The sequence below is a fragment of the Drosophila takahashii genome, chromosome 2L (assembly GCF_030179915.1).
Source record: "Drosophila takahashii strain IR98-3 E-12201 chromosome 2L, DtakHiC1v2, whole genome shotgun sequence".
Classification (NCBI taxonomy): domain Eukaryota; kingdom Metazoa; phylum Arthropoda; class Insecta; order Diptera; family Drosophilidae; genus Drosophila; species Drosophila takahashii.
In genome coordinates, this window is record NC_091678.1 from 25,953,419 (window position 1) to 25,978,404 (window position 24,986).

A 24,986-nucleotide genomic window follows, 5' to 3' on the forward strand; every position below is an offset into this window, starting at 1 on the left:
TAATGTGGATTCGGGGTTGTGTTTAAAAAGGTCCTAGCAAACGAAAAAATGCAATGCCTTTTGAGCCGTAATATTCCTTTTCAATATTTTTTTTAATAGGTAAATGTATTTACTGTACTTTTGCCAACAACAAATTTGCTAATTTTCAATGCACTAATCAAAGCTACATCCAACGACGAAGGACCGACCGACCAAGCGATTGACCCACCCACCCCTTGCATCGTTTGCTGGCAGTGTCTCTTCTGCAGATTCGGGTGGCTGGGGCAGGGAGTGGGCGGATGTGGTGGTGGCCGGCTGGCCGGGTGACAACTGATCCAATCGAATCGTTAAGATGTGCAGATTCTCTTTATATTTGACTGTGTGTTGTTATTTTCTGAAGAATATCTTTTCTTTTATTTTGTTTGTTCTTGTTGTTTCTGCACTTGTCTGGCTGTTGTTGTTCTGTTGTTGGGCGTGTGGGGATGTTAGACAACGTTCAAGGACTCCACGACTGGCGGGATATCGTCGACTTAGGCCTCCAGCTCCAGACCAACACCGATCTTGTGGCCGCCGGCATTGAAGTTCTTGCCATCGACCAGCGTGGACAGGGTCAGGGTGACTCCGTCGCGCAGCTTCTGCTGGTATCCCAGACCCACCTGGCTGGCGTTGTTGACCTTGGCGCGCACGCTGGCATCGTCATCCAGCTGATACTTGGCGCCGATGGCGAACTTGGTGTTGCTGGTGCCGCTGGCCCACGACAGCTGCACACCCACGTCCAGCTTGTCCGAAGTGCGTTGGAAGATCGAGCCGCTGAACTCCTGGCCGTCGTTGCTAATTCGGAAAACGAAACCATTAATATGGGGTTTATTTAAAACCAGCAGCCCAGCAGTAATACTCACACAGCTGTGTGCAAGACAAAGTCCTTGGTGGTGTAGCCAAGGGCAAAGTTGTTGGTGGTCAGCTTGGACTGTTGTGTGTCAAATGCGGTCTGGTAGCCGGCCAACCATCCCTGGTAGCCCAGCACGGCAGAAGCATTGATCAAGGGGCCCTTCAGATCAATGTTCACATCCGAATCGGCCTTGACGTTCTCATGTCCGTAGGCCACCTTGAACTTGCCGTTCTTGTTGCTGTTGGAGGAGGGAAATTAAATACATTAGTGATCTGATGAAATAAAGAGTGAAAGACTAAACGCACTTTTAAATTATTTACTCCAATATTCATTTTCGTTAGACTTTATGTTTTAACATAAGTCACGGTTGCTAGATTTGGCTCTTTTGAGCTCTGGCTCTTTGGCCCACTTTTATTGAATTTGGCACTTTTTTGCTTATAGCGATAAAAACATATTTTAAACTTGAAAAATACGAATTCATTATTGTATTAATGCATTTTTTTTTTGCAATTTTAAAAATGATCAATGTCTGAAACCTAAAAGTGCCAGATTGAAACTAAATTGTTCCGTTGGTATGGTAATTTGGTATATGATAAAAATTTGGTTCTTTTTAATTCAAATTGGCTAATTTTTAATCTTTTTTTGGCTCATAAAAAATGTTTGAAGCAACAGTGACATAAGTATTAAGTTATTTTAAGGTAAGCTATTAATTTAAATATTTTTACCAATGCCCTGGGTTTATTAAGTTAAAGGACTCACCCAGACTGGGGGGCGAAGTTGCCCTCCAGGGACAGCTTCAGACCCTCGAGCAGCTGATCCTGGACAGCGACCTCGGTGAACAGCGTGTTGTCTGTGTTCCACTTCTCAGTCAGGGTCAGGCCGTAGTCCTTGACCTTGTACTTGGTCTCCAGGGAGCCGAAGACCTTGCCGGACTCCTGGTTGGAGTGTCCGGCTGTGTTGAACTCGATGCCCGACGAGGTCTTGGTCTTCAGATCGAGCTTCCACAGGCCGAAGTTGTAGCCTTTGCTGAAGACATCGCGAGCCTGCTTGCCCAAATCGCTGTATGATGGAGGAGCCATCTGGAATGGAATGGATTTTAACGCGCCGCCAATTAGCTGGTGAATAATCGATATTCGTGACGAAGGGGGTATTTATTGCGAAATCATTTCACTCGCCAGGTCAAATATTGCGCGTTACGAACGATAAGTTTTATGGACGGGGGCTGGTTTAATCTTATCAGCAACATGATGATAATTACTTTCTGTCTAACGTTATTTAGAAGTGTTCTATCTGCCGGAAAAGAAAAGTGAAAACTAAAACTAGGGGTAGCAAAAAAAAACAGCATCAACACGGGCAAAGAATTTTTCGGGCCATTTCCGCTTTTCACTTTGGCTAAATGTCAATTTTTGCGGCGAAAATAAATAAATCAATTTAAATTAGTGTTCAAGGCAGCCAGAGGTACGTTCTGTACCAACCGAGGCAGGGAAATTACTCGTGACTGAGAGAGGGGGTCAATGCTCGTCTGGGGCAAAAGAAAGTGACGAGGAAAAGTGGAAAAATAGAATTAGCGAAGGAACTTCCAATCGTACCCATTGATCGGGGATACTCAGTGTGAGAAATAACTTTGATGGATTTTTAGTTTTTCAATTATATACTAGAATAAATAAATAATTAGAACAGAATTCTAAAAAATGATTTAATTATTACTGAAACCTAAAGGGGTTTTCAAAATAAACATATTATTTCTTTCGTATCTAGGCTAGACTATATTTCTACACCCCCAACTCTAAAGGCGTAAAGGTTTATTTTTTGTGTAACTCTTCATTACTCTATTAATTAGCGACTGCGATAATACTAAGAAACTGATGATTTTCTAGGAGTCGGATGATTTTATTCACATGATGTTAACATCCTAACATTATTATCTACTTCTATGAGTTTAGAGTTTAAAAATAAACTAAAAAAAATATTTTTATTTTATTTGATATTTACTTATCATTAAAACGTTACTAATCCGATGAGGTGATCATTCTCAGAGGCTACGTGATGGCAGATCCCTATTATTCTGGCCCTAGCTGTGGCTTCTATGTTTATGTTCCGTACTTGTTGGCATTAATTGCTGGTCAGTTCAGTCCGCTAGGCAAGCGATCATTGACACAGCCAGCTAACTGCACATTTGCAGCCTCTGCTTTGGTCTCTTCTTCGCCGTTTCTATTTGCGTGACGTCAAGAATGCGCCGTACAGTTGCGGTACGAATATTGGGCACGGCAGAAATTTATAATTATGATTTGAGAAATATTTTAAATCGAATTTAAAATTCCTTCAGAAATAAAATCATTCTGTTTTGAAACTAAATCACGGGGTGAAATTATATTACATTTCTTTCAGTGTTTGAATATCCAAACTTTTTGGTAAAAATTGTATAAAAGTGATAGTCCTATTATATTATTTTTTTTTCAGTGCAGTTTGAAAGATGCAGCGGTGGGAACAAATCAAAGCAATCAAGGCGGAAAATTATGAAAAGCGGCTAGCGGCAAAATAAAGTCGTTATGGCCAGCAGCCAAACGGAAAAGGCTAAGAACTTTTATTCTTCGGATGTCAGGTGATATAACCTGGTCATCAGATAATGAAAAAAGTCTGGGAGATGGATTCCCCGGTGAAAATGAATCAGCTTCTCGGTGGTGATGACCTTGACGAGGAGGTTATAAAGTGGGAGGGGCTGCAGCCCATTTTTTCGCCAGTTGCATAACAGCCGGGAAATCGATGGGGAATGGAAAGCACGAAGGGAACGGCACGAAAAGGTGTCACAGCAAGGGGTATTGATTTTCCAGGTGACGTCACGCTAAAACTACCACCCACAATCGAAAATGCAAGCCTCACATGACCACAAACAAACAGTGATAAAGATGAAGAAAAGAACAGTCGAGAGCGAAAATGAAAATGTTTATTGAGCGAGGTGGGGTGGATGGCAACATGACAATAACGAACGGAATTGATCAAAACAATTTAAACAAGAGCGCTAGCACATTGGCTGCGAGTGTTACGTAACAGAATTCGCCAGGCACTTTTCCATCGTTTTTTCAGCTTCTTTTCTTTTTTTATTCGCCGGCAGCTGCTGCCAATGAACTGTGTCTGCATCGGTGTGCGTGTGTAGCTCGTATGTGTGTGTGATAGCTGACCGGCAGAATTTCCCCTTCGATTGCCGAATTATCAATTAATTATTGTGCCAAAACACTTCCCATTCGCTGATAACAAATTCGCTTCTCGTCATCCAAAAAGTGCTCAGCCCTTTTGCTTTTGGTTCATGCGCGTGTCTACTTGCAATTTTTTCTTTTCGAGGTTATGAAATCACTAGCACCTAAAATCCTAATTTTCCACTTCATTACGGCTCCTAAGGGTTTTCCCTGCTTGCATTGGGAACTCTATAGGGTCTGTACTTACTTTTAATGAGTTTTAGTTTGGTTAGAGTGTAATGCGAAACGCAGAGGAACAGAGACAACCACGACAAACGTACACCACAAAATTTTGTAATTTTCCGCAGTGTTACCAGCGGGGGAGATTCAAAATCTCGAACAACCTAGAATTGCCTAAAAAATCTTGGGACAAATATAGCCTGGTAACACTGTGCAGAACGCCAACATAAAACTATCGATAGTTTTGTTTTTGGAACACGGTCACCCTTTCAGTAACGGCAGTTTTTAAACGGTTTTTTGAAATTTAAATTTTAAATTATTGAAAACATAGGCAATATCTTTTTTATTTATTGATCTTACATACATATGTAATTCATATGCTATGATTGTATAACTTTATTTAGTTTCTAAATATTTAAGAAATTATTTTAACTGCCTAATGAACTAACTAAAAGTAAATGTTATTACTCTACTCATTGATAACAATCGAGTGTTTGTAATGCACTTTATTTTTAGAAGGCCCAGCGTGTCACTCGTGCAGGGCAGCCAATCGACCGCATAATCCGATTCAAATGGGCTTTGATCGGGCCCAGTGCGTTTCTCGTGCGGCGACAGCATGTTGAAGGCCCGTCTGAAGGAGGACGCCGTCCTGGGTCGCTGTCTGGCGACCGCGTCATCCGTGGAGCGGGGCGACCTGGTGCTGGAGGAGCTTCCCTTCGCCCGAGGGCCAAAGCGGGACAGCGGCATCGCCTGCCTCGGGTGCTACCAGTTCCTGCAGTTCGGGGAGGACGGGGACTCGCTGGACCGCTGCGAACTCTGCGACTGGCCGCTGTGCGCATCGTGTGCCGACGACGATGACGCCACTGATCACCGCGGAGAGTGCCAGGTCTTCTCCGCCGCACGTGTCACTTTCGCCGGGAATGTGAGCGATGATGGCGTCTGCCCGCAGTTGGATTGCATAACACCATTGAGGTTAGTTCGACGGGGCTCCAGCGGGGGGAATGTGCACAAATCTACGGGGTTCCGGGGACCTGGGGGATCAGGGGCCCCTCTGGGAACCTGTCAGAATATTAGTTTTGGCAGCCGCGGCCCATTTCTCGGAGATCGTATGCGAGGCGGCAAGACCGAAAACTCGTTGCGACGACGTCAAAGAAGGCGATGGATCAAAAACACAGTGTAAGGAACGGTGGAGCAAATTTAAATTATAGGGCATTCTTCGTTTATAAAGTCCATTTGCATGTTAGTTTCTTCCATAATGATAAATTACACTAGGTCTTTTAATAAATTAATAGTAAATAAATCTCTGTTGTTTTGTATTAAATTGTTCAAAACTAAATAATTGTTGCTTATAAACATTCTTTTTTGAACATAATGGCCTTAAAAATAACGTTCGATATTCATTATAAATCTATAAAACTAAAACTTACCTATTTAAATCTATAAAACTTAATAAACCTACACTAAGGGTAACTGCCGTTCATTAATATTTCCCCAAACTAATCATTCTGGCCTTATTTTGTTTGAGACCCCATTGGTTTAATAACAAACAAGAAACGTAAACACTCGATATCATTATTTTTTATTTTCTCTATTTACTTAACCCGCCGCAAATTTTAAAATATAGGTACATAGTAAATAGAAATAGAGCATGAAAGTCTCAGCTACTTAATATATGTACATTAGGGTGGACCTTTGTAAGGGAAAACAAAAGTTTATCGAGGTTTTTCATTTCACTGAAGATAACACAAAATTTTAAATTTGATAAACTTCAACAAAATTTTGGAAATATTAATGAGCCTGCAGATTTCAGCTGATGACCAATTATTTGCATAAAGAAAACGTTTTTCCACACAATTTTCGTGTGGTACCACTGTACCGCGCAAATATGATGAGGCCAAAATGTTGCTATGTAGTGGGATGTAGTGGATGGCATTATTTGTGAGGTCTGCCCATGATCTGAGTTCGGCCAACCGGTGTCAGTCAGCGAAATGACAGCGACGCCAACGCTGTCGGTGAATCGGACGTCGGTCCAATGGAGTCCGGTCTGCGGACGCTATCTGGTGGCCAAGGAGGCGACTCTTGGCCACGGCCTGCTCATCGAGGAACTGCCCTTCGCCGTGGGACCCAAGTGCAATGGACCGGTGGTGTGCCTAGGGTGCTACGAACCCGGTCTGGAGCCGGAGGAGGAGCAGTGCAGCGAGTGCGGGTGGCCGTTGTGCGAGGATTGCTCGGGGAATCAGGATGGCGTTCATTTCCAGCTGGAGTGCCGGGAGCTGAGCGAGTCTCGGGCAAGATTCTTCCCTCCTCCCAGCGGAAGCAACCACTGTCCGCAATTGGATTGTATCATGCCGCTCAGGTGAAGCCCAGCGGGAGGAACAAAAATAGAACCAGCCGCAAAACAAACTGATACGACCACTATTCGCATTTCTTTTGGCACATAGGGGGTGTCGAAAGATTAATTTTGAATGAGATAAAGTCATAAAACACTTAAGATTTATTTTAATTTTATTTTTTCTAAGTAAATGTTGCTACTAATATCATTAAGATTTGGTACGTGGAAACTTAGTAAATCACTTTGCTAACTTTTTGAATTTCTGACTTTCAGGGTACTGCTGGCGAAGGAGGCCAATCCCGGGCGATGGGACAGCGAGGTGGCCCCGATGGAGCACCACGAGGAGGAGCGGAAAAAGGACGCTGATGTGTGGCATGCGGATCGCGTTAACATTGCTCAGTATTTGCGGGGTCCCTGCAAACTGGCCTCCCGGTTCAGTGAGGAGCTGATCATGCAGGTGGTGGGTGTGCTGGAGGTTAACGCCTTTGAGGCGAGAAGCTCGAGGGGTTATCCCTTGAGGTGCCTCTTCCCATACACCGGCATTCTGGCCCACAATTGCATGCCGAACACATCCAGGAGTATCTATCCCAGCGAGGGCTACAAGTGAGTATACTAAGATCTTAAAATAAATTAAGCTTTTAGGCCATACAGGAGAAACCACTTTCGAAGTTCTGTATTCGCTCTAAATACAAAAGGTGTAGAATTACTTTTCGGCCTTAGAAAAAGATAAAATATAACATGGGTGGGTCGTCAAAAGTGTCTCTAGAGATCACAAAAATATTATTTACCAAAAAGATCAGATTTCTGGGGTGCCAAGTAAGTTAGTTAGTTTTTTATAAGCATCAATAGAACTTTCAGGCCATACCTAGCTTTAATATACCTTTTTAAAACAAGAAAGGAAGCTTATATACCCTTGCAGATCATTCCTATTATCTTAAAAAACCAATAAATTTAGATTTACTTGCTTATATGCTAAAAGAATCAACATTTTAGCTGCTTTCGTATTATTTTGGCATTATTTTTTTGATCCTTCCTATTGCAGCTATGTAATATTGACGTCCAAATTAAATTAATTAGGCTAATATTGTTAAATTTAATTCGAAATTTTGAAATGTTAGAGAAAAGCTTTATCTCAGAGAAGAAGAGAATGTAATGTAATGTAAACAAGAGAGAACGCTATAGTCGGGTGCCCCGACTATCAGATACCCGTTAATCAGTTAAAGGAAGTGCGAAGGAGATGGAGATAAAAACTTAGATCCGCCGTAACTTTTTAACGAATGGTCCGATTTAAAAAATTTCTTCTACATTTCGATAGGTATTGATAAACACCATAAAACTGCATTTTTACTTTCTCGAAATATTGAAATTTTTAAAATCGTATATAAGCGATTGTGGGCGTTAGAGGGGGCGTGGCACCCTTTTGAAACAAACTTGCGCTGAATCTTCTAGCTTTTATAGTTTCCGAGATCTCAGCGTTCATACGGACAGACAGACGGACAGACGGACATGGCTACATCGACTCGGCTAGTGACCCTGATCAAGAATATAGGGTCGGAAGTGCTTCTTTCTAGCTGTTACATACTTTTGCACGAATACAAGTGACCCTGATCACGAATACAATATACCCTTTTACTCTACGAGTAACGGGTATACAAAGATATAATTTTTTTTTCCACCTTATTCGAAATTCAGAAATGTTTAAAAAATACAAATATTTTTTTTATAACATTCATTTAAATACACAGGAACACAAAATTAAACTTTGTGAAATTTCCACGAACCATTTCAAGTTTTCCATGATATTTGGGTGCTCCTGAGTAAAAGTCCCATACAAAATTATTTTCCATCACCTACAGGTTCCGCGGTATAGCTAAGAATACAAAAAACCGATGTTTGCCGACATTTTGAATTACGTGGCCTATATAATTGGACCAACCTTTATTATTTTCGGTAGGACCTACTCTCAATACATCAAGGCATTCCTAAAAAATAGTCCCCATTGTGAACCATTGCCCATGTCTTTGGAATTCGACGCCAAAGTTGAAAATCCCAAAATTGTAGAGATTTTTCTGATGGAAAAACAATTCTGAGGATTAAATCTTGAATGGAAGTAATTTTAACTATTCATTGTATCTATTGTTCATTGTATGCTTTAATTTCGGTTTAAAGCGTTTTCATGAGAACATTTTATTGGATTTCTTATACTAATAAAACCGTTTTTTTTATTTCATTATCTACTCCTAAATGTTGTCAAATTTTAAAAAAGTCAAGGCATCCTACAGAATGGGAGTAAACATTTATATTTCTCTGTGTATGTTCAGTGAACGTATTTTAGTTTCTTAGTTTTAGAGGTTGCCATGACTTATTCAAAATTTGATAACATTTAGGAGTAGATAATGAAATAAAAAAATCGGTTTTATTAGTATAAGAAATCCAATAAAATGTTCTCATGAAAACGCTGTAAACCGAAATTAAAGCATACAATGAACAATAGATACAATGAATAGTTAAAATTACTTTCATTCAAGATTTAATCCTCAGAATTGTTTTTCCATCAGAAAAATCTCTACAATTTTGGGATTTTCAACTTTGGCGTCGAATTCCAAAGACACGGGCAATGGTTCACAATGGGGACTATTTTTTAGGAATGCCTTGATGTATTGAGAGTAGGTCCTACCGAAAATAATAAAGGTTGGTCCAATTATATAGGCCACGTAATTCAAAATGTCGGCAAACATCGGTTTTTTGTATTCTTAGCTATACCGCGGAACCTGTAGGTGATGGAAAATAATTTTGTATGGGACTTTTACTCAGGAGCACCCAAATATCATGGAAAACTTGAAATGGTTCGTGGAAAATTTTGGCTGTGTACCTGTGATATTTGTTACACAAACAAAAACATATCGCTTTATTCTTGCACTTTTCTTTACGTTTTTAAACGGAAATGGTATAAATCCTATAAATAATTGTATCTATGCATACGAATCGCAACCTTTAAAATTATTTATCCATAATTCTTATGAGTGCGTTATAATTTACAGAATCCGCCTGCGAGCCATGGTGGACTTGGAGGAGGGTCAGCCACTGCATCACAGCTATACGTATACCCTGGACGGCACCGCCCAGAGACAGAAGCACCTGCAGCAGGGCAAGTTCTTCAGCTGCAGGTGCGATCGGTGTCTGGATCCCACCGAGCTGGGGACGCACTTCTCCAGTTTAAAGTGTGGTCAGTGCGCAGAGGGATACCAAGTGCCCAGGCAGCCGACTGGTGAGCACAAGCGCTTTCGAAGAAAGTCATTTAGCCCCATTAGTATACACTTAACTTTGCAGAAACGGACACCAGTTGGATCTGCGGCAGCTGTGGATCCACCACCAACAATTCGGAGGCTCTGGCGATGCTGCAATCCCTGCAATCCGAGGTAAACTCAGTGCAAGCCCTGGAAATGGGAGCCAAGCGACTGGAGGAGGTCGAACGACTGCTGCGCAAGTACAAATCCCTGCTGCACCCGCTGCACTTCATCGCCACGGGACTGAGGCAGCTGCTCATCGAGATGTACGGACGGGTGCAGGGCTACGAGATGGTCCAGCTGCCGGATCACCAGCTGGAGCGCAAGGCGGAGCTCTGTCGCCAGGTGCTGCGGGTGCTGAACACCTTCGAACCAGGTCTCAGTCGAACGCGGGCAATGAATCTCTACGAGCTGCACGTTCCGCTGGTGCTCCTGGCCAAGAGCGGATTCATAGCCGGCAAGGTGAACGGCGGGGAATTGCGTGGCCGCCTCGTGGATGCCATAGATCTCCTGAAGGAGTGCGTGGAGATCCTGGAGTTCGAGGACAAGAGCTCCCAGGAGGGAGTGCTCTGCGTAGTGGCCAAGCAGGCGCTGAAACAGCTAACGCTGAGCGTGGAGGGACTGGGAAGCGAACTCGATTGATTTCTTATGCATATCGGATAGCTTTATTGGGAACTGTTCAAGGGACACAACTGTGGTCGACGGTGTTACATTCAAAATCTTGTTCGTGCTGGTTGATGGTCGTAAATGTCAAAAGAACAATAAACTACAACTAAAAGGTGATTACAATTACTACGAACTATTGCTGCACAGTATTTTATATGAGTTTTGATCTCCTCTTTCATTTTTGGTATATGCGTCTAGGTGTCTTCGGGTCTATAGTAAATGCTTTTATAAGGACTTATACCCTAGCTCGGTACATGGCTATGTAGTATTGTATACAATTGAGATTTTTCTACTTCTCAAATCAGAATGTGCTGCTTAGTTCGATACTGGTAAAAAACACCCCGGGTGGCCGAAGTTTTATATCGGTGTACAAATGATCTACGCATGCATATTTTAAACAAGCAGTTGCAAAAAGTTCCTTATAAAATATCCGTGTTCATTTTGAGTATGCTCCTCCTCTCCTCGACGCTGCTTTCTTTATATTTATAATTTCAAACCATTATAAACTAAAGCATAAATTAAGTTGGAATCAGCATATAATACACAATACGAAATACGAATCGATTTGACTGGCTGCGGGTGGGGGAGGCTGATTAAAAGAAATCACACAATAACTAAAAACTAAAAACATTCCCGCGACCTTTTGCTCGCACAATAAACACAAGGACAAAATATAAGGAATATTTCCTGGCCCTAGACCTCGTGGCTCAGAAGAGGCGTATCGTGGTAGCGGGAGGAGTGGTTCAGACTGGTGCAGGGCAGCAGCCACAGCGCCGGATGTCCGCGGCCGAAGACATCGGCCAGCAGCTGGTACTTGCGCCGATTGGGCCGGTAGGTGCCCTTCTGCTGTATCGCCTCCACGGCCGTCTCGTCGTACAGGATCGCGTGCAGCTGGTCCACCATGATGGCCGTAACGAACAGGCCGAAGAGCGCCGACACCAGCATAAGGATAACCGAGTGAATCCTGAAAGGGAAATTGGATTATTAAGTATTGAAAGAGAAAAAGTTTAAATTCTATCCTGCTAAACTAATTTATGCGTATTCCGATTGTACTTCCTTGTCTACGCCGAATTACCATTGAGACCTTTTCCCAAGGGAAAGTAATTAAGTTGTAATTAGTGCATATGACCTTATAGTATAATCAATTTTTCCATTTTTATGGCTTAGGGTGTGTTTTCAGTGCTATCTGATAAAAACCCTACACTAATACTTTAAATGTTATCTAATATCTATCTATTACTTATTATTATTATGGCGGAGTTGCGATGGTTTGACAATTTGTAAAAATGCCACTACAGTTTCCATAGTTTATATGCAGTATCTTCCATTGCACTCGGAATCCCGCTTAGCATTCAGAACAGCACACCCCAAATAGGGCCACAGGTTCTTCTACAGTTGCGGCCTCGCAAACTTACATTCGTATCTGGGTCTCGATCACGTTCTGGCTGCACTCCTCGCAGGGCCACACCCAGGAGCCGACGATGAGCGCGATGGAGTAGAGCGACAGCAGGGCCACGTAGATGAGGAACTGCAGGAAGTACTTCTGGTTGCGCTCGCCCACGCAGTTGTTGATCCAGGGGCAGTGGTGGTCCATGCGCCGGATGCACCGCTTGCAGATGCGGCAATGGTGGGCCCTCGGCGGCCTGTAGGTCTCACAGCGGGTGCACACGGTCCACTCGCTGCTGTGGCCGTTTCCGGGCGGGGGATTGTTCTTGTTGGTGGTGTGCAGGTCGGAGAAGTCCAGTCGGTTGGCGGGCAGGGGCACGGTGCCGGGATCGGAGAACACGGCCTTGGAATGCGACATGGCCAGCAGGAAGACGACGGTGTTGAAGAGCACCACATGGAAGGACATCCAGAGGCTGTCGGAAATGGATGGTCTTTGTTAAACAGCTCCTCATCGGATATATTACTCACCTGCCCGGCATCGTAGTCAGGATGATCCAGCGGATGACCACATAGTCCGCGTAGAGAACTGCCCCGTATGTGACCACCAGGCAGGCGATGCCACAGGGATCCCGGATGAAGACCATTGCTCTGCTGCCTGGCTTTTATTGGACTGACCTGGGTGTAATTGCCTCCTCCCCCTTTTCTTTTAATTCAATTAGAAACCGAAGGGGCTGATGTCCGTAGCCCCCTCCCCCTGAAAATCGACGGGCGAAAAATAACAATTGTTGCTGTACTTCCGCGGCTCCTCTGGCGACCCTCGATCCGCTCCTGGGCGGTACTCGGGGCTCCTGGGGGCGGTCTCGTCGGCTGCCGCACTTTGCCCACTCACTGCTGGGCGCACAATTCACAAATCGAGCGATTCATTGACTTTTTAGGGTTTATTTTACGCTTGAATTTGTCATTTATTTATTTAGGGTGACCGTTCACGGGAAGCGCGATAATATTGCACTGCCTAAGAACTGGAAATACCTATCACTCATGAGCGTAGAAAAATAAATTTTGAGGGGGTTGGTATACACAGATTGTTATTTTATCTGAAAATAAATTACTTGTTTTGGTGTTCTCTAAACTGACTCTGAATCGTTGAAAATTATACACAAAAGTTCAGCAATAGAAACCTTAAAATCTATTGGTTAGTTAAGTTTGTTAGTTACCGTCTAAAAGTATGAGATAGTTAAGAAGAATTTAAAATAATAATTAGGTAGTTTTCAGCATCCTCGAAGTTTTTATTTAAATTTTTATGAGATAGTTGACCAAAATATATCTATAAGTGTTTTGTTAAAAAATAAAAAATTATACAATTTGTATGATTTTGAAAATACATGTAATTTGTATTTTCTATTCAGGGGTGGAAAAATCTACGAAGGTTCGTTTGAGGATCAGCCTTTCCGTTATTGTAAAAGATAATATAGTTTATACTGTTTCCTAATAAATTTGATTTATTTTTAAGGAACATTTTATTCCAAGTCTACTTTTTGGTTGGTCTTAAAACGTGAAGATGATTTTGGAACCGTTTCTGCAATGACGATACTTATATTTTGGTTAAATATTGCTAAAGGTGGTACTTAAAAGAAAATTGTCTTTCAGACCTACAATTTTTAATTAAAGATATCCATCGGATACTTTTTCCTACGAATTTTTGAAAATAACACCCAAATTAAATATCTTTGCTTAATATCCTTAACCGTTTATTGAACATAATCAAATTGTAAATAAGTCGATGTAAAATGCGAAGCTGAATCCATTTAATTCCTTGCCGTGTTCTCCTTGCCGCGCTCCCGCTTGAGGAGCTGCAGCTCCCTCTCGGCCATTCCCTCCTTGACCCAAAAGTGCGTCATCACCTCCACCAAGGTGATTCGGCCCTTGCTCTCCTTGCGCAGAAGCTGCAAGGAGTAAAACGATGTTAGAATATCAAATAACACATAAGACGCTTGCCAATAGCCTTACCCCGCCAATTAACTCCTTGCAGCCCTTCGACAAGTGCGGCGGATAGGAGATCTCCATGCGCCTGATCTTGCTGTAGGTGCTCTCCGTGCTGTTCGACTCGAAGGGCGGGCAGCCGACGACGAACTCGTAGCACAAGATGCCCAGACACCACTGGTCCACGGAGTCGTCGTAGGAGTTGCCGTCCACCATCTCCGGCGGCAGGTAGTCCAGTGTGCCGCACAGCGTCCTTCGCTTGTTGTTGGGCGTGTGCGCCGACCAACCGAAGTCGGCCAGCTTCAGATCGTCGGTGCTGGTCAGCAGGATGTTCTCCGGCTTCAGATCGCGATGGATCACGTTGTTCAGGTGGCAGTAGTTGAGGGCATTGGCCACCTGGTAGGTGTACTTGGCCGCCCGTGGCTCGTCGAACCGGTGATTAGGTGCTCCGCGCAGGTGCTTGAACAGCTCGCCCTCGGAGGCGATCTCCAGGGCCAGGTAGATGCGGCTCTCGTCGTGGAACCAGGTGAGCAGGCGCAGGATGTGCGGGTGCTTCAGCCGCGACTGGATCTCGATCTCGCGAAGAACCTGGCGCTGCACACAGCCCTTGCGCAGCTCCTCCTTGAACATCACCTTCATGGCCACCAGGTAGTGCGAGTGCCGTTCCCGCGCCAGGTAGACGCGTCCGAACTTCCCGCGGCCCAAGTGGGCGCCCATTTCGAAGTCGCGGGAGCTCCAGTCGTACCTAGGGGATCCAAAGTTAGTGGGCTTCCGGGGATTTGGTGGGATCTACATACGGCTGCCCGTAGGCGTCGTGGGACATCATCTTGAGGCACATATTCTTAATCGGCTCCTGGTGCTCCTCGGGCACCTTGGTCAGCAGGTGCGGCAGGTGGTTGCGGTTGGCGTGCTTCGTGCGGGAGAGCGTCATGGCGCCGGCGAATCACTCTAAATGCGATGAAATCAAGTCAAATGTTTCCTTTAAATCGTATTTTCCTTTGGCGTCCCCTCTATTTGCGCGTTTTTTTCGAATGCTGAGATTAGTGTGGCCGCATGCTACGAACGACAAACTATGTGACTTTTCACAGGAACGGAAAGTGACAGTGCGTACTGTTAAGTCACTAAATTGTTTTACAGTTTAGGACTAGTAAAAAATAGTCAAAAACAAAAAATACGAAAAAAAACGTCTAAAAATTTTGTTTCATATGAAGTTATTTGTTTCGAACGACTTTTTGTTGGGTTGAGTACTAGCCCTTACAATTTATTTGTAGTTTTCCTAAATCTGTTAAAAGTCAAATTTTCTAAAAATATATATTTTACTGTTTATTTTAAATAAGTGAAATATCGAACATCGAAGTAATTTTTGTTTGAAAACTTCGGATTATCTGTCACTAATGCCGCTTAATTATTTAAATATTTCCCAATAAAATTTAATTAATGGATTGGTAAGTCACGAATGCCCCTAACCAAGGTATCGATACTTTGCGTTTCGCGTCTACCGGCCAACTGGTCACACTCGCCATTAGTCACTTTTTTACACAATAAACTTAAATTAAGCGAATTTGCAAGCGCTAATTGTCGGTTTTAAGCAATATCGCAGAGAGTTGAGCAGGTCGCAGGCTATCAAGGAAGAGCGCAAGAAGATACCTTAGAGGAAAACAGCTGGAAAGAAGTCTTTTAAACGCCGTGACGCACCGAAAATCGATTGCTGGGGAAAAACAAAAGGGAAACCAGACAAAGATTGGCTGATTTGGATTCTATTGACCCCGGGGCAGCGCAGATTGTTGGCAGATAGCTGAGCGAGCAGAGCGTTTGGTCATAAAGATGGGAATCTTTGGGCAGTCGTCGCCATTCGACGCCGACGTGGGTGAGTCTATCGATAACCGGGTGGGCTGGCTAGCTGATTGGAGGAGGCGCAGTTCCAATTGGACTGCACCACTGCCCGCTGCATTTCATAGTTTTCTACTTTTATCAGCGGACTGCCACCCCTACGCACTACCCCTTTTCCAAATTAACCCCCTTTCCAATTAGCCAGACAACAAAGAAAGTCATGTGAGATGCTGTGCGCAGCTCTGCGTCGTTCGTTGAACTTCTTATTGGAGTTTTCGCCTGGCAGTCGCTGACCTTGAGTGACGTAGCACTCAAACCACCCCCACCGCCCCCTCCCTTAATGCAATTTACCAAGTTCCCAAGTTGTATTGATTTTCCTTTATTATTACAATCAGTTTTCGAACTGCCTTATCTTCGTTTGCCGTGACTCACAACAGGATTTCTAGTCCAGCGCTGATAAGCTAATTCGGCTCTTTTGTTTCCGATCCAATAGAAAAGGCCACCAGCGAGACGAACACCAACGACAACTGGTCCCTGATCCTGGACGTCTGCGACAAGGTTTCGACCAACCCTCGCCTGGCCAAGGACTGCCTGAAGGCGGTGATGCGCCGCATGGGCCACACCGATCCCCACGTGGTGATGCAGGCGATCACGCTGCTGGATGCCTTGTCCAACAACTGCGGGAAGCCCCTCCACTTGGAGGTGGCTTCCAGGGACTTCGAGACCGAGTTTCGCCGGCTGCTGGGCAAGGCACAGCCCAAGGTTTCGCTGGTAAGTGGAGGGAATGCCCATCCAGTTGTTCCTCATACTAATGACTCCTTCTACGACCCGCAGAAAATGCGCCAAGTGCTGAAGAACTGGGCTGAAAATGACTACAAGAACGATCGGGAGTTGGACCTGATACCCGCTCTCTACACCAAGCTGCGCGTAGAGGGCTACGACTTCAAGAATCTGGGCGATAAGGCCAGCAAGACGGTCGCCGAGAAGGCGGCCGCCCTGCCCAAGGATCCCAACGTGGTCAGCAGCCAGCAGGAGGAGGACGACATCGCCAAGGCCATCGAGCTGTCGCTGAAGGAGAACAAGGGCAGTCCGAAGACCGGAAGTGGGGCCAGTGGAGCCGGCACCGCCAGTGCCTATCCCTCGCTGTATCCCTCGTTCGGCGGAGCCACCTCCGGCGCCCCGAGCAGCGAAGCGATTGCCACTCCTGCCCCGGAGCCCAGAAAGGTTCGAGCCCTGTACGACTTCGAGGCGGCGGAGGAGAACGAACTGACCTTCGTCGCGGGCGAGATCATTCACGTGCTGGACGACAGCGATCCCAACTGGTGGAAGGGCTATAACCAGCGCGGCGAGGGCCTCTTCCCCTCGAACTTTGTCACTGCCGATCTGTCCGTCGATCCCGAGCGCCTGGACATCAATCAGCAGCACAAGTCGGCCGCCGCCGCCGGCCAACGAGAGTTGGATTCCGCCGCGGCCCTGCAGCAAAAGACTGAAGCGGCCGCCGCTGCCGCAGCTGCGCAGCCCGTTGAGATCGACGAGTCGAAGATTGATCGGCTGCTGCATCTGCTGCACGAGGCCAATCCCGAGGATCCGTCGCAGGACAGCGACGAGATGCTGCAGCTGGAGCAGGAGGTCCATCAGATGGGTCCGATGATCGACGCCGAGCTGGAGCGCGTGGACCGCAAGCACGCCCAGCTGACGCAACTGTCCAGCGACCTTGTGGATGCCATCAATCTGTACCATACCCTGATGCGGGACGACCGGGCTGCTGCTGGACAATTTGCTGCCGCTGCTGGCGGCTTTATGCCCGGACTGGCTGGCTTTCCGGGTGCCGCTCTGTACGGCGCTCCCGGCTACCCAGCAGCAGGTGGATTCCCTCCGGCCCAGAACTACCCGGGCATGCACTCGCTGCCCTATGGCCCCGTACCAAATCCTCCCGCTGGTGCTCCATCGCAGGCTCCTGGAGCTCCCGGTGGCTATCTGGGACAGCCGCAAGGACAGGTGCCACTGCCCTATCAAAACGGACATGGCGCACAGATGAATTGTGAGTATATTGGGAAAATTGTTGTATAAAATATAGTAATATATTAATTACCTTTTATTCACTTTTTCAGCGCTGCCAGCCCATTTGACTCAGCCAGCTGGTGCTGCTCCTTTGCCGCAGCCAATCTACACTCAGCCCACTCCTGTGACCACCCAGCAACAGCAGCCGCTACCGCAGCACCCTCAGCAGCCACCACAGCATCCCCAGAACAGCTACCACATCGACCCCCAGTCGCAGTACGCCCAAGTTCCGCCCGCAGTCACACAAATCCAACAGACGCAGCAGCCCCCGGCTCCCCACGCCTACATGTCGCCGCAGCATCAGCAGCCGCCGCCTCCACAGGGCTACCAGCCAGGACCAAATCTGTATGCCCCGAACGGATCGCCAGCCGTCAACCCACAGAGCTACATGTCACCGCATCAGCAGCAGCAACAGCAGGCGCCACAGCAGCAGCAGCACCCACCACACGATCAGTTCAGTCAGCTGCACCAGCAGATGGCCGCCATGTCCATGGCTGGCGGTCCGCCAGTTGGGGCGCCCGGCTATCACATGCAGAACGATGCTGTCAAGAACAACATTCCTATCTACCAGCAGCAGCGGTAAGACCGCTGAAATAAAGGGAAGCCCTTCACTTGGCTTGCTTTACTTTGCCCAATCCGAACTTTGTTTGCAGTCTGTCAAAGGGATGCAAACAAGTATTTTAGCTTCGGATAGCTTTTCGGTGAACGAAAGTTGTCAAATCTCTATGTATATTCTGTGAGGGCCGCAAAAAGCAATTGTCAGTGAACCAAAAATTTCGACTGTCCTTAAAAATAATGAGAGAAGCCAAATTAATTTAAAAAGTGTACCCTCACGTTTTTCGTTTTTGATTTTTTATAATTTCCTTTTTTTGGCCAACCTATTTGTGCACCTAAACAATATATTTTTGTGGAGAAAGGAAAAATGCGTCGAAAAATATATATATACCATATAAATATTCAATATCCAACACCATGTATAACTTTGTATTTAGTGCAGGAGAGATAACTATTATGTATTATGTTTATTGTACGGATTATATGATAAAATTAACGAAACGAATCACATTCATTAAAATCATTAAAATATACTAAGAAAACCATGTCTTTAATAATTTCAAGTGAGAGGATTGAAGCAATAAGCATTATGTGGTAGTCCTCATTAATCTTATTCAGCATGTTTATTCGGTGACGAAACTCTGATTGACTCACATTCGGGGCTTTTTATCAGAAGTCGTAGAGCAGTCGAATTAAATAATTCTAATCCGCTTTTGATAATGACTAGTCACAAAACATTTCGCTGAGTACTGAGTTGTATTTAAAGCTACGAAAAAACCATAATTCCTTAGAATTTTGTAGAATTTAATTTCTTTAAAGGAATAATACTTAGTTTCTTAAAACTTAATATAGTTTCTAAAATACCTTGAAAAATTAAAATTATTTAAAATTTATTTTATTTTGCAGTGCAATGAAGAGTTCTTAATCTAAAACAAACGTTTAATAAAAAATGAAACAAATTTCAGACTTATTTATTTTTAGTTTAGCGAAAGCGAAACTGTTAATTGCAAGAGGAAGTTTGCTTTTAGAAACGATTTTATTAGTCTACCAATTGCATTATATGCAGATCCAATTTTGAGTTACTACTAGCAGTGCAACACGGATTTATGGTTCACACACTACCTCTTTTCTGCTTAACGTGGTTAGCTTCAATCAACTGCGCTTATCCTTATACCGAACCCGACATCCGTTCGAGTCAGGGCACTTTTCAGATGGGATTCCAATATATTTCAAACAATCCTTGCCACATGCCAATGTCTCGCATGCCAGCAAACATGCAACAATTCAGCAAATTCCCATCCGGCGTTCAACGGCACAGATATCCTATGAAATAAACTGTCAAAACGGTAGAGACAGTCTGAGCCTGGTAAATAGAAAATGTCAATAAATGCGGAATGTCACAGCAGCAAAACAAGGCGGAGGACAGGCGAACAGGTTATGCAAATATTTGTTGATTCCTACGGGCTGCCAGGTAGCCTAACTGCAAAAATGTCAACAAATGCATGGATATTTTTTAAATTAATTGATTTTGCTGGCCTTGCAACCCTTGCATATCGATGGGATGGTGATGGGTGGGGGTCTTCCAAAGGGCGTGGGAAAGCCCAGGTGAACACTTGCGCCTTGTTCGTCCTTTGCCCTTGGGCTGTGCAATTGTGTGTTGTTTGTTGCCTTTGTGGAGCAGCTTCCGTTCGCCGTCAACTTTGATGCCGTTTTGCTCAGTTTCGTTCTCGATTTGATTATTCCGCCGGGTGATTTGCATTTTGTGCCGTGCTCCGCTGCATCTGCATCCTTCAAGTCGGATGGCATTAATCAGAAACAACTGGCTCAAGGACGACCCTTCAACCCATCCCTTCTCGGGTGGAACGGATCTGTCTGCTCCTGTTATTTGTTTTTCCTTTTTCCCTTTGCAACACTTGGCAATAAAATCAAATGATGCGGGCATCGTAAAGTTCGCGCCTTTCGCGTTTTCTATCTGTCGTAAAAGTCTACACGTTACCATTATTGCGTTATGTATCACATTGCCATTTTTGTGCCGCCTGACAATTCCGCGGTAACATGGACCATGGACCAGGAACCCCGGCTTTCTGGCCTGCGGATTGCGGCTTTTAAAGCGGCATAAATGATTCCCTTTTTTCAGCTCTTCATTCTGCCGCTGCGAACGGTTCAAAATATTTTCCCGCCATGTGAAAAGCAGTGAAAATCTAATAAAAAAAAATTGCCTGCAAAAGCGGGCAGAAATGGGGTAAGGGAAAAATATTTATGGCTATTTGCTTTTGATATTTATTCAATGGTCTATTGTTTGCCGATAAGCTGTGAATAGTTTTTGTTTTGTTTAGTTTTTTTCGTCGTTGTTTAGTCAACAGTTAGTTAGTTTCTGAAAAATGTGGGTTATTCAACAGGAAAAATATGAAAGACTGTCGTCAAGAGCGAACCTAAATGGCTGAATAGTTAAATTTCATCAAAAGTTAAATCCTTTATTGAAAAGTTTTTATTATTTTCAAGGTTTTTATTAAAAATGCATGCTAAAGATGTTCCATTTTAACATATGCATGTATAATCTTAAATATGCTCGGTAAGTTCCAAAGTAGTTTTTAAACGTCAACATTTTTTTGACATTTGAAAAATGGTTTTAGTGTTTACAAAACTATTCGCCAATAACTACCCGTAGCGGAATTTTCTCAGCATATGCAAGTGGCATGCGGACTGGGGAAAACTATTTATTATTCGCACATTTTCCACAAGGTCACGATGCATTTCGTCTTAGCTCTTTTGAACGTCTCTTTTTTTCTAAATTGTTTCAAGGAAGCTTGGTTTTAAATCTACAGTCATGAGCTTGCAAACTTTTCCAAAGAAGAAATTTAAGTTAAGTATTGAAAGTGGCTGAGCAGAACTATACTTATAAAATAAAATTCTGCATAATTGGGGTTGTTAGACATTGTAATTGCATTCATAACAGCACTTGGGAGGACTTAAAGACCTTCGACTATTTATTTTTAATGATTATAGGTATTTCCAATAAATACACTTGCGCTGATTGAAATGATTTTCCAATTTCTTAAATTTATTGCAGGCTCAAATCAAACTGTTGGTATCAGCAAACAAAATGCGAAAAGCGGTTTTTCCTAGGCAAATAATAAAAAATCAAGCAAAATGCCTAAATGAAGGCGTGTATAAATTTGCATACTCTTTGTTCGGCTTTCCCCGTCTTGTTCTATTTTTTCCTTATTTTTCATTTGGCAGAACACAACACAACACACATCAGGCTCGCATTCCATGTGCTTACCTCTCCAGTTTATCATGCATTAATTAACGATTCAATCCAACTTCCATGGCAGCTCTCTTGAGCCGTGCGAACAGCGAATACACAAACTTGAGCGAACGGTTTGCACTGCATTTGGATAAGTTGTAGTGGAGCACACTACAAATATCCAGAAGTGGGGTTAGTGGGTGAAGGCGGGTGGCAGTGATGCCAAGGGTACTACTTTCCATTCTACGATTGTCCACCGAAGAAACATTATACATTTAAAACCATTTTCGGTCATAAGGCATAAGGTTTTTAATGAACTTACTGATTTTCAACTCGAAAGTTTGAACTTAAAAAGCATTAAATATGGGCTTTCTTGTAGGGCATCTGGTTTTATTGACTTCGGTATAACTAATTTAAAATGGATAAAGAATAAAAATCATTTCTGAATTCGAAAAAGTTTTTTATATCTGAAGTTTTGTAAATTTTCTCTAGGCTGGGACTCTTAGAGCCGTTTTCTCGTGCGTTTGTTAAATTTAAAGTAGGGTTAAAACCTTGAAATCGTATCCTTAAAATTTAAAATCTCACCTTAAAAACACTCCAAACTTGTTATTTGTATTGTTAAATCTATTTTTGTTAGTTTTTAAATAGTTTCCGCCTCGTTTATAGTGCCTTACCATATTCCTAGCTGTTATTTTTATGAATTTGGAATACCGACTTTCTACTTAATTATTTTGAACAGAAAACTATTTTTACTAGGAGTACTCGTTTGGGACATCACTGCCACTGGGTGGTAAAATGGGTGTGGACTGTAGGTCGTGTTGTTTCTAAATCACAACCACTGGCACACACTCGTTCACGCAGCTGCATATTGACTTCCGTTGAAGTTGAGCGCGTGATTGAGCCAATGAGTGATTGGAGAGCTGTGAATGATTGAAAGCCTTTGTCTGAGTGTAATTTAATTAAACAAATCAAAGTTGTGCGCCGGCTGGGAGGCGGTCCCGTGCCATCCGAGTGTTTTCTGTTAATTGAAAATACGTTCAACGAACGCGAACAAATATGCCGACAGCTGGGGGAGGAGGAAATGTGGGTGGGATGGGGTGCTTTTCCCGGTCTTAAATAATTAACATGGAAATTCGCACACTCGCTCGACTGCCTCTTTTCTCGCTGCCGCTTTTTAGGCGGTTTATTATTTCACTTTTTGCGGGAATTTGTGTTTTGTAATTGTGTTTGTTATCGCGTTCTATTTGTGTTTAATTATTTGCACCATCACCTCCAACAAATGTTATAAATATAAAATCAAATACTTATGCATGAGGTGTTTTTCTTTGGTTCCGGTTGAGGAGGGTGTTGTGAAAATGCCCAAAAATAAATATGTGGGCACTTAAAAATATATCCATTTGCTGTGCAAGCACTTTGCTTTATTAAAGCTGACGAACATTTAAATGGTTTTGGTTTCAGAACCAATAGGAAAAGAGCTAAGAAAAATATATTTATTTTATTTTATTACTTGCTAAGCCAGTTGTGAATATTTATACTTAAAGGTAAACTTACTTCCTCTCACATTCAGTTTGACTTAGATTTTTTATTTGAAGGAGACCATTGAAGAATAACAATAAATATTTTTAAAGAAACTAAAAATAAATGTATAATTCAAATGTAAGTAATAAATTTAATAAAGTTGCATACTTGTTCAAGAAGAACACTAATTGTCATAAATTTAAGAGTTTACGAGCTCTGTCAATGTCAATATGTAAATCTATCTAGAGCCGTAAATAATGATCTGTTATTTTAAACCTACAAGGGTGCAGTGCCGAACAATTGTAATCTTAAGTACAGGCCACTTGAGCCTGACCATAAATATAGTTCTCACACTGTACAAAGGGTCGCCTTGCGGGAGGCCGTTGATAAGGTTCCCGCTCAGGCAAACAGATGTGGTCTCTGCGTAGACCATAGATAAGTATATCATAAGATTTTCATGTTAGTTACGTAAGCGAAGACTTAGTGAAATAAAATCAGTTTTTATACAGAACTCAAACGTGAAGGTTGTTTTCCTTATTACAGGAATCCCTTACATTTTGGTCATTCGAGCCTTTGATTCCTTGCGGAACAATTGGCCAGACTACTCTGTAGTTTTCCCCCACCAGTGGTAAGAGACTCAGAGATATTCTGCACCTTAAAGGTTCTGTCAAGTGCTAGACACTTGCAGCTACAGGTTGCAAACAGATTCACACGATTGTTTTCCCCCACCAGAGGTAAGAGACAAAAGTGTTGAACAAAATAAAAGCAAAAAGACAAATAAAGAGTCTTTTTTGTTTTTAAGCACCTTAAAGATTCTGTTTTTTAACAGCTACAGGTTGCTAAAGTCGGTAGGGCGTTTCCGAGGCCTTAACATCGGATTAATATATAGAAAAATATAGTGATTCATATATATTAAAACCAATAAGTTGGTAAGGCGTGTCCGTGGCCAAAACAGCGGATATAAAAAATATAAAATTTTGTGAAAAGTGCATTAAAAAAAAAAAGTGCCCGCAAAATAACATTTGCAAAAAGTGCCTAATTGCAAATGAAATACTCTTGTATTGGAAAAAAAATCCACAAGAGAAAATTGCGCAAAATCCAAAAATTTGGAAAAATAAGGGTGAAAAGTGCCTACAAATGTTATAAAGCCAAGAAGCTATAAAGCATAAAATTGAAAAATCCGACTAAATAAAAATATTATTATTAAAGAAAAAGTGCACAATAAATAATAATATTACCATTAGCATTGACTATGGTTAACAAGAGCCTGCAATATAAATGTAAATATTGTAAAAGGGCCTTGAATTGAATCGCAATTAAGCGTTCAACTCCTTTAATTTGGATTATGGGAAAATATACACCATTGGGCAAATAGCCTGCAGATGCAATATTGCATTTTAATATCCCGAAACTAGGATAAATATAATACATCAAGCTACCGAGAGGACGATCTCGGCACCATAACTTAATTTCATTTTGGAAAGAAGAAGACTTGCTGGCTGACCGCAGGACCTGGACACCAAGGGAAGTCGTCGCCAAAATCGTCGCTACAAGAACGTCGTCGACAACATCTTTGAAAAAAACGCTATCGTCATCAATGGGCTAAGTCAACGTGATCAACAGATAAGTTCGATATTAGTAACTGATATAGTTGTAAAAAGCACGATGTCGATGTCCGATATTAGTTATTTTAGTGCAAAGGTGGCCTTCTTAGAGAAAGTCGAGCAATTAAACAAATATCTCGATGAGACAGTAAATAATTTGAGTGGCTGCAAGGATTCCCTTAACATAAGAAGAAATAAGATTAACTATTTAGCTACAAATTTGTTTAATGTGGTGGAAC

At 43.0% G+C, this 24,986-nt stretch overlaps 5 protein-coding genes across 8 annotated transcripts; 2 read left to right on the top strand and 3 right to left on the bottom strand.

Moving 5' to 3' along the window:
• Positions 1 to 73: 73 nt before the first annotated feature.
• porin lies at positions 74 to 4,436 on the bottom strand. Its single transcript, XM_017146236.3, has 4 exons — positions 4,310 to 4,436; positions 1,628 to 1,947; positions 879 to 1,106; positions 74 to 810 (listed from the first exon to the last, which is right to left on the bottom strand). The coding sequence occupies exons 2-4, from the start codon at positions 1,945 to 1,947 to the stop codon at positions 510 to 512; spliced, it is 849 nt and encodes a 282-aa protein (XP_017001725.1). The 5' UTR covers positions 4,310 to 4,436; the 3' UTR covers positions 74 to 509.
• A 431-nt stretch (positions 4,437 to 4,867) lies between these two features.
• On the top strand, positions 4,868 to 11,170 carry SmydA-3 (SET and MYND domain containing, arthropod-specific, member 3). 3 transcript variants are annotated; one of them, XR_011418412.1, is made up of 5 exons: positions 6,250 to 6,637; positions 6,887 to 7,216; positions 9,655 to 9,881; positions 9,944 to 10,679; positions 10,765 to 11,170. XR_011418412.1 is itself a non-coding variant. In XM_017146240.3 (4 exons), exons 1-4 carry the CDS (start codon positions 4,898 to 4,900, stop codon positions 10,540 to 10,542), a joined length of 1,512 nt encoding a protein of 503 aa, XP_017001729.2. In that variant the 5' UTR covers positions 4,868 to 4,897; the 3' UTR covers positions 10,543 to 10,715. The 3 variants fall into 3 exon arrangements, 2 of the variants coding, with proteins under 2 accessions (XP_017001729.2, XP_017001728.2); XM_017146240.3 differs by lacking the exons at positions 6,250 to 6,637; positions 10,765 to 11,170 and adding an exon at positions 4,868 to 5,253 and having other exon boundaries at positions 9,944 to 10,715; XM_017146239.3 differs by lacking the exon at positions 10,765 to 11,170 and having other exon boundaries at positions 9,944 to 10,715.
• Positions 10,543 to 13,047, bottom strand: Dnz1 (DNZDHHC/NEW1 zinc finger protein 11). The gene is made up of 3 exons (XM_017146241.3): positions 12,481 to 13,047; positions 11,982 to 12,425; positions 10,543 to 11,530 (listed from the first exon to the last, which is right to left on the bottom strand). The coding sequence occupies exons 1-3, from the start codon at positions 12,594 to 12,596 to the stop codon at positions 11,260 to 11,262; spliced, it is 831 nt and encodes a 276-aa protein (XP_017001730.1). The 5' UTR covers positions 12,597 to 13,047; the 3' UTR covers positions 10,543 to 11,259.
• Positions 13,048 to 13,678: 631 nt separating this feature from the next.
• aurB (aurora B) lies at positions 13,679 to 14,994 on the bottom strand. The gene is made up of 3 exons (XM_017146186.3): positions 14,730 to 14,994; positions 13,960 to 14,677; positions 13,679 to 13,895 (listed from the first exon to the last, which is right to left on the bottom strand). Exons 1-3 carry the CDS (start codon positions 14,861 to 14,863, stop codon positions 13,758 to 13,760), a joined length of 990 nt encoding a protein of 329 aa, XP_017001675.1. The 5' UTR covers positions 14,864 to 14,994; the 3' UTR covers positions 13,679 to 13,757.
• A 368-nt stretch (positions 14,995 to 15,362) lies between these two features.
• On the top strand, positions 15,363 to 18,920 carry Stam (signal transducing adaptor molecule). Of its 2 annotated transcripts, XM_070215542.1 has the most exons (5): positions 15,363 to 15,377; positions 15,522 to 15,799; positions 16,256 to 16,533; positions 16,597 to 17,803; positions 17,874 to 18,920. In XM_070215542.1, exons 2-5 carry the CDS (start codon positions 15,757 to 15,759, stop codon positions 18,404 to 18,406), a joined length of 2,061 nt encoding a protein of 686 aa, XP_070071643.1. In that variant the 5' UTR covers positions 15,363 to 15,377; positions 15,522 to 15,756; the 3' UTR covers positions 18,407 to 18,920. The 2 variants fall into 2 exon arrangements, with proteins under 2 accessions (XP_070071643.1, XP_017001736.2); XM_017146247.3 differs by lacking the exon at positions 15,363 to 15,377 and having other exon boundaries at positions 15,412 to 15,799.
• The last annotated feature ends 6,066 nt before the right edge of the window (positions 18,921 to 24,986 follow it).

Excerpts from the sequence above, each read along its gene's own strand:
- Stam (XM_070215542.1), top strand. The coding sequence starts at position 15,757 with ATGGGAATCTTTGGGCAGTCGTCGCCATTCGACGCCGACGTGG. Across the intron at positions 15,800-16,255 it reads GCCATTCGACGCCGACGTGG|AAAAGGCCACCAGCGAGACG; the intron begins GTGAGTCTATCG and ends CCGATCCAATAG. Across the intron at positions 16,534-16,596 it reads CACAGCCCAAGGTTTCGCTG|AAAATGCGCCAAGTGCTGAA; the intron begins GTAAGTGGAGGG and ends TACGACCCGCAG.
- SmydA-3 (XM_017146239.3), top strand. The coding sequence starts at position 6,270 with ATGACAGCGACGCCAACGCTGTCGGTGAATCGGACGTCGGTCCAATGG. Across the intron at positions 6,638-6,886 it reads GATTGTATCATGCCGCTCAG|GGTACTGCTGGCGAAGGAGG; the intron begins GTGAAGCCCAGC and ends TCTGACTTTCAG. Across the intron at positions 7,217-9,654 it reads TATCCCAGCGAGGGCTACAA|AATCCGCCTGCGAGCCATGG; the intron begins GTGAGTATACTA and ends TATAATTTACAG.
- aurB (XM_017146186.3), bottom strand. The coding sequence starts at position 14,863 with ATGACGCTCTCCCGCACGAAGCACGCCAACCGCAACCACCTGCCGCAC. Across the intron at positions 14,678-14,729 it reads CACGACGCCTACGGGCAGCC|GTACGACTGGAGCTCCCGCG; the intron begins GTATGTAGATCC and ends TGGATCCCCTAG. Across the intron at positions 13,896-13,959 it reads GCAAGGAGTTAATTGGCGGG|CTTCTGCGCAAGGAGAGCAA; the intron begins GTAAGGCTATTG and ends TACTCCTTGCAG.
- Dnz1 (XM_017146241.3), bottom strand. The coding sequence starts at position 12,596 with ATGGTCTTCATCCGGGATCCCTGTGGCATCGCCTGCCTGGTGGTCACA. Across the intron at positions 12,426-12,480 it reads CTGACTACGATGCCGGGCAG|CCTCTGGATGTCCTTCCATG; the intron begins GTGAGTAATATA and ends CATTTCCGACAG. Across the intron at positions 11,531-11,981 it reads ATCGAGACCCAGATACGAAT|GATTCACTCGGTTATCCTTA; the intron begins GTAAGTTTGCGA and ends TTTCCCTTTCAG.
- porin (XM_017146236.3), bottom strand. The coding sequence starts at position 1,947 with ATGGCTCCTCCATCATACAGCGATTTGGGCAAGCAGGCTCGCGATGTC. Across the intron at positions 1,107-1,627 it reads AACTTCGCCCCCCAGTCTGG|CAACAAGAACGGCAAGTTCA; the intron begins GTGAGTCCTTTA and ends CTCCTCCAACAG. Across the intron at positions 811-878 it reads TTTGTCTTGCACACAGCTGT|CAACGACGGCCAGGAGTTCA; the intron begins GTGAGTATTACT and ends TTTCCGAATTAG.